The 16,696-nt window shown below is 44.0% G+C and overlaps 1 protein-coding gene across 7 annotated transcripts in view; it reads left to right on the top strand.

The window, feature by feature from the left end:
* LPP (LIM domain containing preferred translocation partner in lipoma) overlaps window positions 1–16,696 on the top strand; it is a 715,450-nt gene that overhangs the window by 503,136 nt on the left and 195,618 nt on the right. For all 7 annotated transcript variants that reach the window (XM_033958126.1, XM_033958131.1, XM_033958125.1 and 4 more), the window contains one exon: window positions 16,494–16,606. In XM_033958126.1, the coding sequence (XP_033814017.1) occupies window positions 16,494–16,606 (113 nt within the window). The remainder of the gene's footprint in view (window positions 1–16,493; window positions 16,607–16,696) is intronic.

The raw sequence follows: 16,696 nt of genomic DNA, 5'->3' as shown, positions 1-16,696 counted from the left end.
GGTCACTTGTCAGGAGGGCATGTGCGCATGCGCTGGTGTGATGCGATGACATCGCATGCATGCGCGCATGCGTGTGATGTCACTGCGTTGCGTCTGCGCAGATGCCGTCCCGACGTTGCTGCTACCTGGAAAGCTTTTCAAAACCCGGACAAAGTGCCGGGCTTTGAAAAGCCATCCGGCATCCCAGACATGTCCTCTAAAAGGGGAAATCCGGGCGTCTGGTACCCCTACCACCGCCATTTAGAGAATTTAGGCCAGGTCTACATTTTCAACGCCTAGAATCGCGTCTACTGGCACTGTCTTGTTATTGTCGTTAATGTTCACTATACATTATTTAATTATTTAATATCTTTTGTTTTTTATTTTTTCTCAATTGTTTCTATTCTTATCTGTAAATTTTTTAAATCTAATGTAAACCGTCCAGATATTTGCTTGATGGTCGGTATATTAAAATCTAATAAACTTGAAACTTGTAAGGTAGGGTTAGCATATTTTTCTACAAAAAACCCTAGACGTGACCCCGCCCACCGGACTCCGCCTCCAGGCCCACCCTGTTCAACCCCAGCCCCTCCCCCACAACACCTCCTCTCTTCTTCTGGACAAGCTCCATCTGCATGTGGAGGGCCTGGAGCATGCGTGGATGTGGTTTGGCTTCATGCGCGCATGCTCAGAGGCCCTACCAGATGCGGCCGAAGCTCTTAGGGGCTTTCCGAAACCCGAGTTTTGGAAAATCTGTCCGGGAGCCCAGACTGTCCTCTACAAAAGAGGACACGTTGGGGTTTCCCCTTATGTCTAGTAACCAACTTCACCCCTAAGGTCAACTCCGCCTGTAAACCTGGCCGTCCTGGCTAGGCAATTACATCAACAGAGCCAGGTCGACCTACGGCGCATTTCGGAAAGAAATTAAGACAGCTCTGTTCGATAGATTTATCTCCTAGTCAGATGCCCCTTTTAAAACTATTAACAACATGTCGATATTGTGTATTCTCACTAATTGTACTGTTCAGTGACATCTTCCCTATTTGTAATTCGCTGGTTGTCCAGCTCTCTTCACTGTAAACCGCCTCGAAGTCGCAAGATTGTGGCGGTATAGAAAAAATAAGTTATTATTATTATTAATTAGACATGTAGCATCGCTAAACGCCACTGGGGATTAAGGTGTCACTTAACCCAATGAAAACAATTAAGGGCCAGGCTAATAATTATATGAAAAGCATAACTCTACAATTATTCATACTTTGTGGTTTTTAACAGTCTAAGTTAGAAACATAGAAACATAGAAAAAGACGGCAAATAAGGGCTGCGGCCCATCTAGTCTGCCCACCCTAATGACCCTCCCCTATCTAACTCAGCGTAGAGATCCCACGTGATGATCCCATTTCTTCTTAAAATCAGGCACGCTGCTTGCCTCGATCACCTGAAGTGGAAGTTTATTCCAGCGATCAACCACTCTTTCGGTGAAAAAGTATTTCCTGGTGTCGCCGTGCAATTTCCCGCCCCTGATTTTCCATGGATGTCCTCTTGTCGCCGTCAGACCTTTGAAAAAGAAGATATCTTCTTCTACCTCGATACGGCCCGTGAGGTATTTGAACGTCTCGATCATGTCTCCCCTCTCTCTGCGTTCCTCGAGTGAGTCTAGGCGTAATTTATCTAGCCGTTCCTCGTACGGGAGATCCTTGAGTCCCGAGACCATCCGGGTGGCCATTCGCTGGACTGACTCAAGCCTCAGTACATCCTTGCGGTAATGAGGCCTCCAGAATTGTACGCAGTATTCCAGATGGGGCCTCACCATGGATCTATACAACGGCATAATGTCAGGCTTGCGGCTGACGAAACTCCTACGTATACATCCTATGATCTGCCTAGCCTTAGATGAAGCCCGCTCCACTTGATTGGCAGACTTCATGTTAGACAAGCAAGTGGAGGTTTTCTATCATGTTTAGATGAATCCATTCTTCCTATCACCTGTCCAACATTTCCTGCGCCACCGGCTGCCAAAACAAGTTTAAAGCACAGGCAAAAGAGGCATGTGCCTAGGGTCCTCTCAGATATTCTAATTCAGTAGATGCTAAGGTGCACTTTAATTTAGGCAAGTCACTTAACCTTTGGCTCAGACCAAATGTGAGCCTTCGAGAGACAGAAAGGCACCTACTGTAGCTGAATCGAGCTCACCGGGAGTGACTACAGAGAAGAGAAGAGAAAGAAGCGTTGGTTCCCGATCCTGTCCTGGGGACCGCCCCAGGCGCCGTCATGGTGAGGACGCAGGCACCCATTCTCATCTCCACCCTCCCTCCCCCCCCACCTACTGCCACACATGCATGCTGCTTCCCTTCCCCCGTACCTCTGTAACCTTCCTGGCATGAGCAGCAGCCCCCCCCAACCTGCTGTCGCACCAGCGTCAGATCTTCTTTTGATGTTCCTCTTTGCCAACTGAGCCTACAAACTTCTCTCAGAAAATGAAACCAACTTCACTTCTTTCGCAGAAGAAGCTGAAAACTCATCCCTTCGACACTTGACCTACGCGCTTCTCTCCCTTAATTTTAGCCCTCCCCCCATCCCCCTCTGGCCCTCTTTTGACCCTTCTCTCTGTAAGTCGCCTAGAGCCCGCACAGGTAAGAGCGACGCACAAATGAAAGATTCGATTCGATTCAACTTCCTGGACCCACGCCCAGGAAGTGACATCAGAGGAAGAGCCGACACCGGCACAACAGCAGGTTGGGGGTTGTTGCTTGCACCAAGATGTTACAGAGGTACAGGGGAAGAGAAGTGGCACACGTGCAGCTTGAGGGGGCCGGGAAGGAGTGTGTGGAGGTGGCGCCTCTCGCTCTCCTACGCCACTTTCCCCAACCTCTCAGGTTTTCAGAATATTCACAATGACGATTCATGAGAGAGATTTGAACGCAGTGAAGGCAGTTTATTTCTGTTTCTCTCATGAATATTCATTGGGGATATCCTTAAATCATGACTGGCTGGGGGGGTGTCCTCATGTCATGTTTGGGAACTACTGGTATGAAGTAAGTTCAAAATCTCTTCCCTTCCCCTAAGCCAGGGGTCTCAAAGTCCCTACTTGAGGGCTGCAATCCAGTCGGGTTTTCAGGATTTCCCCAATGAATATGCATGAGATCTGTGTGCATGCACTGCTTTCAATGCATATTCATGGGGGAAATCCTGAAAACCCGACTGGATTGCGGCCCTCAAGGAGGGACTTTGAGATCCCTGCCCTAAGCTCTCTGCAAGTGGAAAGAAGAACGAGGAACCGGAGTCAGCACTGCCCGTAAAGCTCTGCCTATTTTCCCTTCTGCTCTGAATTGGCCCAGAGTCACAGGCAGACTCAGTAAGCAGCACCTGGTACTTCTCTTGTCTACTTTGCTAGTTTTTCTCTGCAGTCGAAATCGGGCATGACTCGTATGAAGGAGTTGCAATATTTATTTATACTCTAATGGGTGCGGGGGCACAATGTATTTGATGCTTAAGGCCTGCCCCAGGGGTGATCCTGTCCTGCATAGAACCAAAATCCTGGTCAGCAAGGGAATCTGTCATTTTCCAGGGACGGGTGAAGAAGAAAGGGTGGAGGGAGGATTAAGAGATCATCAAATATAGAAGGGACCTGGTTGTCATTGTCGGATTTAGTGCTCTTGTAATAGTCAAAGTGAAAGATGACAAGGCCTAGAATAGTCTGCCCCTGGACATGGTAGAGGCTGGCATCTTCTAATGGATTCTAGGCATGCTTGGCATGGTATTTCATTCATGAGCTGTATTTGAGCAGCCAGTCCACGAGCTGGGTAGAGCGATGGAATGAGAAGAACCATTACTGTGTTGAGCCTAAAATATCCTCTTACAGGATTTCCTTCTAATCTTCAAAAGTAACTCTACCTCCAAAGAGTTGACTCAGTCTAGTTAAAGCATTGTGCAGCTGTGACAGTAAAAGGCAAAAGGTTTATTGTTCACAAGTGTTGCAGAAGTCACCAGACCACGTGAGCTGGAAAAGTCTTCTGCAGGTGCTATTCAGCAGGGAGGATCCCTCTTTGGGGACGCTCACTGTTTATTTCGATAATTTAGAAGTGAGAAGTGATCATGATCCAAAAGGCTGGCAACGGATGATTTTACGAGCTGAACGCACACAGAGATCATCCAGTATTCTGAACCCTACTGACAGATATATGGACGTAAATAGTCTGGCTGCCTAGTTTCTTTGCTGTCGGAGGACCCCTTGATCTGTGAGGGTCAAAAATTACAAAGATTAGGGGACACTCGATGAAGTTACGGGGAAATACTTTTAAAACCAATAGGAGAAATTTTTTTTCACTCATAGAATAGTTAAGCTCTGGAACGCGTTGCCAGAGGATGTGGTAAGAGTGGACAGCGTAGCTGGTTTTAAGAAAGGTTTGGACACGTTCCTGGAGGAAAAGTCCATAGTCTGCTATTGACAAAGATATGGGGGAAGCCACTGCTAGGCCTGAGATTCTGCTTGGAAAGTTGCAACTACTGGATTTTGCCAGGTACTTGTGGCTTGGATTGTCCTCCGTGGGAACGGACTACTGGGCCTGATGGACCATTGGTCTGACCCAGTAAGGCTCTTCTTATGTGAGGGTTCTGTTTAAGTGGTTCTAGAGGGCAGAAGCACAAGATCTGTGTGCGAAGCATCTTGTCCAGTGGTGGTTTCCTCTGTGCTGCAATTAGACATAGACAGTTTAACACTTGTTGACTACACAGGGTTGACTTGTATAGTAGTCAATTTTACCATGAGTGGGACTTAGTTAATGTGGCCCATAGCTTTCTCTTCATGTTTTCGGGGGGGGGGGGGGGGGAGGGGAGGGGTTAACATGCTAAAATTACTTTGATTAGATAATGATTACTGTGGGGAAAATGTGTATTTTACAAATAGAAGGAAGCTTAGGAGTACTGAGTATATATTGAAACTCTTGAAATGGGGCATTTAATAAGGCTCTTATTAACCGGTGTGATTACTGTATGGGCTTGATAATGATTGTTTTAGGTGTGTTTCAATTTGTAAAACCCCACAAGTCTCTTTTCTTCTATGCGTGTGACTGTAGCACTTCACACTGAAATGCGGGGAACCAAGTTATCTCCTGTTACACATTTGTATTCCACGCTTGTTACTTTCAGCCAGAACTTAGCAAGCTTAAAAAAGTGCGGTGTTAAGTGTTCAGAACTCTTGCCAATCGTGGAATGACTCATTTTTAGTAAAGTTTCTGTATACTTTTGTTAGGCTTGATATATCACTCAAATACCCCCCAAAAATCAGACCAACAACCAAGGGCAGCGTGTGGCGCAGTGGTTAAAGCTACAGCCTCAGCACTCTGAGGTTGTGGGTTCAAACCCAAGCTGCTCCTTGTGACCCTGGGCAAGTCACTTAATCCCTCCATTGCCCCCTCCTTGTGACCCTGGGCAAGTCACTTAATCCCCCCATTGCCCCAGGTACATTAGATAGATTGTGAGCCCTCCGGGACAGACAGGGAAAAATGCTTGAATAGCTGAATAAATTCATGTAAACCATTTTGAGCTCCCCTGGGAGAACAGTATAGAAAATTGAATAAATAAATAGTATGAACAGTTTCAGCCTCTGATAACCAGAGCTGCTATTGTGACATCATAATGCCTCATTCCACCAATAAGAGCCAACCTCATCAACGATGTCACAATGGCTTGATTGTCCTAGACTTGGTTCACTTTTACTACATTTTGATTTGTAGAGTGGTGCAGTGGTTAAAGCTACAGCCTCAGCACCCTGGGGTTGTGGGTTCAAATCCATGCTGCCCCCCTGTGACCCTGGGCAAGTCACTTAATCCCCCATTGCCCCAGATTCTGAGCCCACACGGACAGACAGGGAAAAATGCTTGAGTGCCATTCTGAGCTCCCTTGGGAGAACTGTATAGAAAATTGAATAAATAAATTTAGAAAAATTCAATCTAAAATATAACAATACACAAGGATTGAAAAAAATATTTAATAATATATAATGAACAATAAATATTAAAAATCACTTATAATACCTGTGAAAATATGAGGAGGAAAACCATGTTCTCAAGCCCCCTCACCCCGATACGTCTAACAGAGTGACAGCTCAGTTCATTATACCACACGGAAATTTTATTAGATTTAGGGGGGCTATATTTTTTTCAATAAACTAAACTAAACCTTACGTTTATATACCGCATCCTCTCCATGAAGATAGAGCTCGGCACAGTTTACAGGGGAAAACATAATAAGAATTAGTGATAATAAAGAGGGTGGCGAGATTTACGTTTTTGAGAATAGCCAAGTTTTCAGATGCTTTCAGAATAATCGGAAGGAGCCCAGATTCCGTAGTAGGGCAGGAAGGTTATTCCAGAGCTCAGTGATTTTGAAGAAAAGAGATTTCCCTAATTTTCCCACATAGATAACGCCTTTGAACGAGGGGAAAGATAGTTTAAGTTTTTGGGTGGATCTGGTAATGTCAGGTCTTGAAGAATTCCAAGATAGTGGAATTAGAGGAGGAAGAATGCCATGTAGAATCTTGAAAATTTAGCAGGTACACTTAAAGTGAACCCTAGAAATTACTGGAAGCCAGTGAAGTTTTGACAGAGTGGGGAAACATGATCAAATTTACTTTTTGCAAAGATCAACCTAGCCGCAGTGTTCTGGATCTGCTGAAGTCTTTGAAGATTTTTCTTGGTTAGACTTAGATAGATGGAATTACAATAGTCCAGTCTGGAAAGAATGATTGATTGTACAAGGACAGCAAAATGTTGTTGGCGGAAGCAGCTTCTCACTTTCCTCAACATGTGAAAACTAAAAAAACATATTTTTTTTACCAGAGAGTTGAGATGATCATTTAAAGGAAAGTGTAGAGTCAATAATGATGCCCAAAACTTTGCTTGAGGATTCAAACTGCAGTGTTGGACCAGATGTATTTGGGTGCAGGAATGCAACTGGTTTTCCTCATAAGATCATCTTCTCTTTCTTTTTAGCTGAAGTATTTTTTTCACTAGCTGCTGAAAGTGAATGAATTGCATTCAGGTACACAGTGGGCACTTTCCTGTCTCCAGAGGGCTTTCAGTCTAAGCTTCTACCGGAGCTAATAAAGGGTTAAAGGAGGTGCTGAAGGTGCCAAGGCTTCTTTCGTTCTCAGCTCACTTCTCCTCCTGTGCCCTGTCTCTCCTTCTGTTGAAAATGTTTCTAACTTACATTTTCTGCTTATCCAGAACTACCATCAGCCATGGGTGCCATCCTCCTCTTCGCACCCCCCCCCCAACTCCTCTCCTTGCCGCGTGCACCCCTTGTCTTCCCCCTATCTTTTTTACTTTTCCGTCACGAGGTTGCTGCCTGTGTCAACATCAATGCTCTCTCTGACATCACTTCCAGGACCCATGCCCAGGAAGTGATGTCAGAGGGCGAGTCGATACCGACACGGGCATGCTGCTCACGCCGGAGAATTTTAAAAGGTACAGAAAAGGGAAGGGGCTCACCCTCACTGCGCCACTGACTATCATCCATTATTTCTTGTCAAAGTTGAGTGTTTAAGGGCCACAACAGGACTGAACATATGCATGAGGCGGTGGAGGTGGTGGCATGGGACTCTAACTCATCCATATTCATTTCAGGTTTGTCCTAAGCACTGCCTGTGCTGAGATAGGTAGCTTTAGACCTTTCAGGGTCTCCTGGAGCCATCGCAAAGGCAGTGTATCCTCCCCCTGGCCTGGAGACGCACCTTTTCGGCCACAATGAATGCAAATTTTATTTATTTATTTAGATTTTTATCCCGTCCTCCCAGTAGCTCAGAACGGTTTACAAGTAAACATTCACAATGGAGTGTAATGAATCTCTTTATAAAGGCAGTTAATAAATCCAAAGAAATAAATCAATCTTCAAGCTTGCAGTAGAGTTGCCCTATGACCCCAGAAAAAGGAGGATGGATTGAAGCATCCGGGTTTTACGTCCATGGAAGTAAAACCCGGATGTCTCAATCAGTGACGTAGCGAGTGAGAGGCGCCCCTCCGCTGCCCACTTCTCCGCCCTGCGCCCCCCCCACCTGCTCCTTCCCCGCCCCCTCCTGCTGCACCCACATGCCCCCCTTCCTTTCCCTGTGCTTCTTTAACGTTCCCGGCGTGAGCAGCGCGACCCCCAACCTGCTGCTTATGCCAGCATCGTCCACTTCTAACGCGTGGGTCCAGGAAGTGATGTTGGAGAAAGAGCCGACGCTGGCGCGAGCAGCAGCAACATTAAAGAGGGATGGGGGGAAAGGAAGGGGCTCACGCGCGGTAGTGGGGGCCGAGAGGAGGATGGGTGTCAGCTCCCAGGGCGGACCGCTCCACCCCCTACCTTTACAACACCACTGGTCTCAATCCGTTCTCTTTTTTTCTGGAGCCATATGGTAACCCTATTGCAGTCTTGAAAATTTGACTAGGTGGTATATCTCCAAGACAATGCTGAGAAAGAGTGGCATCTCAGCTAAACTAAACCTTCAGCCTATATACCGCTTCTTCTCTATAAGAATAGAGCTTGATACGGTTTACAATAAAATTAATAAAGCAAAGATGTCGACCAGTAATAATTTTATAGTTAATAGTGTGTTTTATGCAGTTTGTATGATGTATCATTTGTATTGTACTATGAAAGTTTAAAAATCAATAAAGATTTAGAAAAAATAAATAAATAAAGCAAAGATATCTAGTGAAATTCGTAGAAAATAGAGAAAAAAGAGGTTTTACAGTTTTGAAAATAAGCAAGTTCCTGTAACAGAAATAACGGGGTCATGGGATTGATATACCGCCTTTCTGTGGTACAATCAAAGCAGTTTACGTTCGTATTGTATGTAGGTACTTTCACTGACTCTAGTGCGCTTAAAATCTAAGCATTGTACCTGGGGCGCTGGAAGTTTAAGTGACGTGCCCAAGATCAAGTTTCAAGTTTCTTTATTTTTGATATACCATCTAGCAAAACAAGTGTCTAGACCAGGGGTGTCCAACCTGCGGGCCCCATGAAGTATTTTGTGCGGCCCCGGTCGACGGCGATGCAGTGTTTTCCTCTGCTGCCCCCTGGTGTTTACCGTCTTGCCAGCTCCCTCCTCTGTCTTGCTGCAGCGTTTGCGTGGCCCCAGAAACATTTTTTTCAGCCAATGCAGCTCAGTCTAGATGGCGTACAATATAAAAAGATTGTAAGGGACAATTAAAATAGGTAAATAAAAACAATATTTTATCAAATATTAAAAATACTAGACAAATTCAGATTAACGTACATGAGACAGAAGGAAAGTAGGGGAGGGAAAGATTGTTTAAAATACATCAAAAGGAGCCAAGGCGGCAATCAAACCCATTTCCCCAGGCACTAACTGCGCAACCATAGCTCAGCCCCGCTCCCTGCTTAGATAGATGGCGTCATTCTGGAATTCTTGGAAAATAGAAAGTGGATTGGATGCCAATTGGACCATCTGCACCAGAGTGGCATATCGCCGCTCGATCTGCCTTTCAAGCAGCTGGGAAACTTAATTCACCACCTTGACACTCACTCATTTTAACTGATTACCTCTCCCTGGTTTCCCAGATCACTAAAGTTACTAATTGTTATTCCTAACAAACCAAAGAATAATTAACCCCAAATAAAATTAGATGAATCGTCTCTGTGTAATTAGATTCCTGCTGCTGTTTGTTCCGAGCTCACTTTCCCTTAATGTTCAATGGCTTTTTTTTTTTTTTTTTAAATGATTAAACCTGTTTAAGACTTAAACAGCCAATGACCTTTCCATAATTTGTAAATCCATAAAAGTCTTTTCTCAAGTGGCATGGGGTGAGATGCAACTTTGTGTGTTTTAACTGAAAGAACCGATAGCTTTAGCATTCCTGTTCTGTCTTAGAAGCTAAAATCAAGGGTTGGAGGTTTTGTATTTTCAAGCTAATTAGTAGATTAATAGCAAATATGGAACCCTATAGTTGTAAGCTGTGCCAGTGAGAGAAGAGTCTTGCATGGCTTCCAGTATCACCTCTATGCTGATGACTCCCAGATCTGTTTCTCTGCGCCAAATATCTCTAGTGAAACCCTGGCCAGAGACTGCCTGTCCGACATTGCCACCTGGATGTCTCACCACCATCTAAATTTGAATATGGCTAAAACAGAGCTGCCCATCTTCCCGCCTAAACCCACCTCTCCGCTTCCCTCGTTCTCCATCTCTGTGGACAACACTCTCATTCTTCCTGTTTTGTCTGCTCGTAATCTCAGGGTCATCTTTGACTCCGCTCTCTCCTTTACCACCCAGATACAACATATCGCTAAAACCTGCCACTTCTTCCTCTATAATATTACCAAAATCAGACCTTTCCTCTCTGAGCACACTTATCCACGCCCTCATCACCTCGCACTTAGACTACTGCAACTCACTACTCTCAGGCGCCTTGAAATTCAGTTTAAAACATTGTTTAAATGGTGGTGTTTTTTTTTATTGAGCTTGGGTGCCTACTGGCCTAAAAAATTAGTGACGGGAATAGCTATCCAAATGGTCACACGACAGAATCAATTACACATTTTGGTGGGCAAATGTGTGTACCACATATAAATATGAGAGAATGTATGGGGTTTAGTAGTTTATTTAATAAAGTGTGGAGCCCATTGACTACATTTGTTACCTCGCAATAAGGGTCATGTATCTCTCCTTTTTCTTAGATTTCCTTACTCATCCAGGGTGGGGGAGGGAAATGTATTTTGAGGATTTAAATTACTTAATTATAATATTGTAATCACATTATATGTCTTATTGAATTAATAATTGGGAGGAGGATGGGAGAAAATAATTGTTTTATGTGCGTTTTATGCAGTATTAATGTTCAATTAATTGTATTGCACTGTCAAAGTTTGAAAATCAATAAAGATTAAAAAAATCAGTGTCGGTTAGAGAATCTGGCTTTAGTGCACACTAATTTGTTAGCGTGAGCTAAATCTGTTAGCAAATTTTAGTAAGAGCACCCCAGAGCAGTGGCATAAGGGGGGGCAAGGGGGGTGATTTGCCCCGGGTATGGTCTTCCTCGGGGAGCCGGCATCCCTCCTCCTCTCTGCCCCTCCTTCCCACTCCTCCCCCTGCCGCACCCGTGCCCCTTCCTCCTACCTTTTTAACTTCATCGTGAGCAGTGAAGAACTTTCTGCTCGCGCTGGCTTCGGAGCTTCTGGGAGGAAGTGATGTCAGAGAGAGCTCCGAAGCCAACGTGGGAGGCAAGTTCTTTGCTGCTCGCTCCAAAGTTAAAATGGTTTGGGGAAGGGGCACGCACGGCAGCGAGGGTAGGGAAGAGGGTAGAAGAGGTGCACCACCGCCCCAGACACTGGTCATCCTTGCTACGCCACTGCCCCAGAATGATTTATATAGCTAGGACACAGCACTGGAACTAGTTCCATTTCTATCCTCCTAAGCCTCTTTGCTTTCAGTTGGGTAATTAAGAACTGACTTCCTGTCTTGTGTAACACGGCCACGCCCCCTTTTGAGTTGCACGCTCTGGGATCTGGGCGCACATTGTTATGGAATGGCCTAGAGCAGATGTGCATGCAAATTCAGTTGGGTACCAGTTAGTACCCAGTGATTAACTCGAATAAGCTTGTTAGACAATGTACTGGACTTGGGCGCCCATCTTGAACCGGGCACCATATATAGAATCTAGGGATTATTGGATATAGACACACTCTATCAGCAATCAGATGAGCCTTTGTTAAAGCTCTTTCCTTCCTCACTCTCTCTCGATTTCTAGTTTGGCAGGGAGGGAGGCGAAGGGGTGTGCCAAAATCCAAACAGCACGGTTTGTCTGGCACATGACGTCTAAGAGAACCTTTGTCCTCTGATTGTTGAGTTAATTGTGTATCCCATAACTGCCTCACTACAGTTTTAACAAGGATGGTGTACTTGGTACTCTCATTAGAGCATATTTTGATGCTTCATCATTCAGAATTATGGTACAATCCCTTAGACTAAGCCAACTTGACTATTGTAATATTGCCTATCTGGCGATTACCCAGAAGAACTTGCAGTGATTACAACTGCTGCAAAATGCGGCGGTCAGGCTGATTTTTGGGCTGAGGAAGTTCGATCACGTATCGCCTTCCTGCACTGGTTGCCGATGGAGGCTCGTGTGAAGTTTAAGTTCGGTTGTTTCTGCTTTAAGGTACTTTTCGGCCTAGTCCCCAGATATATATCTGACCTTTTCTCTTTTTCAACCAATCAACATATGAGAAGCTCAGACTTCAATTTTGTTTCCCCACCGGTCAGAGGATGTAAATTTAAAAGACATCATCAACATCTCTTCTCATATCAGGCAGCATTATGGGGTAAAGACCTGAAACAATTACTCATGCTTGCGAATACCTATGGGGAATTCAGGAAACACCTAAAGACATATCTGTTCCTAAATTACGTAGGCAGCTACACTGCAGAATCCTTCCCCACAACTGATCGCTAAACTTCAACTCTGTTAGTACTACTCAATCTGTAACATTTTTAATCATTGTAAACCGCATAGAACTTCACAATCTTGCGGTATATAAACTGTTATTATTATTATGGCACACAGAAAGCATATGCAGAACAGTTCTTTGTATACTTGATGGTTCACACAAGTCAGATGCATTAGTAAAAAAAAAAAAAAAAGTTCACTAGGATCACATAGCCCAGAACAATGAATTGGTGTAGAGGACAAGAAGTGGCAGATGTTCAGAGTAGGCTTCAGTGGACGGAACAGACTGGAATAATTATTGATGATAAGTGAGGACGTAGAGCCTCCATTGCACAGAGGAGCTCAGTCAGTAGAGTAGAAAGAAACGGGCAGTCGATGGCTTAGCGGAAGACTCAGGTCTGGATTCCTGTAGAAATTTTGGGCGTAGAGAGGTAGATTTGCAAGTCATCAGCATAGAGATGGTACTGGAAGCTGTAGGAGGAGATTAGAGTGTCAAAGGAGGAAGTGTAGATGGAGAAAAGATGTCCCAGGACCAAGCCCTTAGGTATGCCGAGTGATAGGGGAATGGCAGCGAAGGAGGAACCTCCAGATCATGCGATGGGAAAGATAGGAAGAGAACCATGTCTTTATGTCTTTGCTGTCTATACGAAGAGGCAGAAGGAGAGTGAAAGAGAAATGTTCTCTGGTAGGAGATAGCAAAGCATTGTACAAAACTGAAGATGGGCTTGACAGTTCTTCATGTCAACTGTTGCCAAGGAGGAGAAGAGAGGAAGTGAGTGGGGAAGAGTCAGGCACACGTCAAAAAGCACTGCCTGAGTGTGATGCAGTGGATCATGCTTTCAAATGCCCTGGTGCTGATCCACAGTCAGTTTCCCTGATGAACAATTCTTTTGTTCATAATTTTAAAGTAACTGAAAGCAGCTGAAGGAAAATATTCGGCATCATAAAAGTGTGTGTTTGTATAGATACAACTACTACAGAAAAAAATCCACTGGTGAACCAAATCATTCTATAAGGTGCAGCTTAGATACACAACAAGGGGGTAAAAGAGCATCAGAATATGGAGCAATCGACCCAATTCGGGTTATTCATTTGAACAATGTTCAAAGGTCCTGTTGAAAGGTTGTGAGGACTGGGCTAAGGAGCCCTCCCACTGTTTCCAACTTTAGTAAATTAGGAAACTGCCTTGCCAGTCCTTTTCAGAGCCCCATGTCTGTTTCATACTGGTATGTGTAAAGTTCAGAACATCGACAGACTCTGGCTGCTTTTGCAGCTTCGAAAATGCTTAGGAGATGGTTTGTTATTTGAAGAAGACACTTGAAAGTAGCGGACATCTTTTTAGTAACATCTCAAGGTGAAGTGCATGGATGGATGATACTATTGAGTTGGCCACCAATAGAGAATGACATGGGGACTCATTTTTCTATCCCCACGAGTTCTTTTCCTGTCCCTGCCCCATTCCTGCAAGTTCCGTCCTCATCTGCACAAGCCTCAAACACTTTAGAATCCTAAGTAGCAACATTCTAGAGCTCAGATTATGATGTCATAATGCCTCATTCCACCAATACCTGAGCTCCGTCCTCATCTGCACAAGCCTCAAACGCTTAAAAATCCTAAGTAGCAACATTCTAGAGCTCAGATTGTGATGTCATAATGCCTCATTCCACCAATGCCTAAGCTCCGTCCTCATCTGCACAAGCCTCAAACACTTTAAAATCCTAAGTAGCAACATTCAAGAGCTCAGATTGTGATGTCATAATGCCTCATTCCACCAATGCCTAAGCTCCGTCCTCATCTGCACAAGCCTCAAACGCTTTAGAATCCTAAGTAGCAACATTCTAGAGCTCAGATTGTGATGTCATAATGCCTCATTCCACCAATGCCTAAGCTCCGTCCTCATCTGCACAAGCCTCAAACACTTTAAAATCCTAAGTAGCAACATTCAAGAGCTCAGATTGTGATGTCATAATGCCTCATTCCACCAATACCTGAGCTCCGTCCTCATCTGCACAAGCCTCAAACGCTTAAAAATCCTAAGTAGCAACATTCAAGAGCTCAGATTGTGATGTCATAATGCCTCATTCCACCAATGCCTAAGCTCCGTCCTCATCTGCACAAGCCTCAAACGCTTTAAAATCCTAAGTAGCAACATACAAAAGCTCAGATTGTGATGCCATAATGCCTCATTCCACCAATGCCTAAGCTCCGCCCTCACCTGCACAAGCTTCAAACGCTTTAAAATCCTAAGTAGCAACATTCTAGAGCTCAGATTGTGATGTCATAATGCCTCATTCCACCAATGCCTAAGCTCCGTCCTCATCTGCACAAGCCTCAAACACTTTAAAATCCTAAGTAGCAACATTCTAGAGCTCAGATTGTGATGTCATAATGCCTCATTCCACCAATACCTGAGCTCCGTCCTCATCTGCACAAGCCTCAAACGCTTAAAAATCCTAAGTAGCAACATTCAAGAGCTCAGATTGTGATGTCATAATGCCTCATTCCACCAATGCCTAAGCTCCGTCCTCATCTGCACAAGCCTCAAACGCTTTAAAATCCTAAGTAGCAACATACAAAAGCTCAGATTGTGATGCCATAATGCCTCATTCCACCAATGCCTAAGCTCCGCCCTCACCTGCACAAGCTTCAAACGCTTTAAAATCCTAAGTAGCAACATTCTAGAGCTCAGATTGTGATGTCATTAAAAATACATTTTTTTCGGTAACGGCACTTTCAATTTGGAACTCCCTTCCCTTATATTTAAGAGCAGAATAAAGTCTGGATATCTTTAAACCCAATAAAACTTGATGAACTTAAAAAAAAAAAAAGTCTGGATATATTTAAGAGTAGTTTAAAATGTTTCCTTTTTAAAGATGCCTACGATTAATTTATCCCTTGTCTTTTTAATCTATCTTCACTTTTTAACAATTTTTAATATTTCCCAATCCTTCCCCTCTGTTTTTTATCTTTTTAAGAATTGTAATTTTTCCCCCTCTATCCTTTTCATTTTCCCCTTTCCCCCTCCCCCCTAAGTTAGTCTGTTTTTGTACTGCTTATGTTTAGTTTAGATTTTATGTTAAGTGTTTAATCAAATTTTAACTATAAACTCTAGTTGTTCACCGCCACGAGCAACAAGAACTTCAATGTGCTCCTCGTGACCCTGTCGGTTCTCCCTCTGACATCACTTCCTGTGTGTGGCACCTGGAAGTGATGTCAGTGGGAGAGATGATGTGGCTGTGAGGAGCATGGGGGAAGGGAAGGGGGTGCACATGTGGTGAGGGGAGGAGTGGGAAGAGGGGGGTGCCAGAGCCTCTCCCTCCCCCCCATGCCATGGTTTGCCATTGCCTTTTCCCAAGCAGTGTGTGGCTCCTCTATGTCACCGTTGCCCAACAGGGGGCCCCTGAGCCTACAGCTCCTGATATTCCCAGGCAGTCTCCCATCTAGGTACTAACCAAGCCGGACGCTGCTTAGCTTCTGACCTACTCACGGTGGCCAGGCCATAGGCTATTATGTTCATATAGGTACACTACTATGTCTCTGTCCTAGGATGGTTGACATGTAAGTGTGTATCGGAAGCAATGCAGGGTTAGTTGACTTGTCCAAGATCACAGGGAACTCCAACGAGATTTCAAGGTTTCAAGGTTTATTATTAATTTGATTTATCGCTAACTCTGTTTACAAAGCGATGTACATAAATAAAAGAATAAAATATAAAGATACAAATTAAAACTCAGTAACAACAGTTTTAAAACAAGACAAACTTGAATTGGGAGGAAAAATGGGGGAAAGATTACATCTGTTATATATAGAAAAACAAATACGGGAAAAAAACATAAGGAAACAGGGGTAAATAGAAGGTTAAAAATTTTTTAAAAAAAATTTTTTTTTTTAATAATGAGTATTAAAAACATCTTTAAAAAGGTAGGTTTTGAATCCTGGTTTCTTTGCCTCTAATCAATAGGCCTCTTCTTCACCCAATATTTAAGGCATAGACAGATGTTAAAGGATACTGTGCCTGAAGTACACATCTGGATTCTGATTTTTTTTTGTTTATTTTTATTTCAACAGGAGACTTTCTTCCACCCCCTCCTCCTCCACTAGACAATTTTGGCAGTCTTCCCTCACCTCCTGGCATCTTTCCTCCACCGCCAGCAGCTGATGAGACAGTGTCCGGTGTGCAGGTATGATGGCTTCTCGCTTCCTCTTCTCTTTCCTATAAACCTAGTGGCATAATATTTTCAAAACCATCGATGTCAATGTTGGGACTCACA

This window comes from Geotrypetes seraphini, chromosome 9 (assembly GCF_902459505.1).
Source record: "Geotrypetes seraphini chromosome 9, aGeoSer1.1, whole genome shotgun sequence".
Taxonomy (NCBI): Eukaryota; Metazoa; Chordata; class Amphibia; order Gymnophiona; family Dermophiidae; genus Geotrypetes; species Geotrypetes seraphini.
Note: the sequence above shows the minus strand (reverse complement) of the source record. Positions and strands in the feature narration are given on the sequence as shown.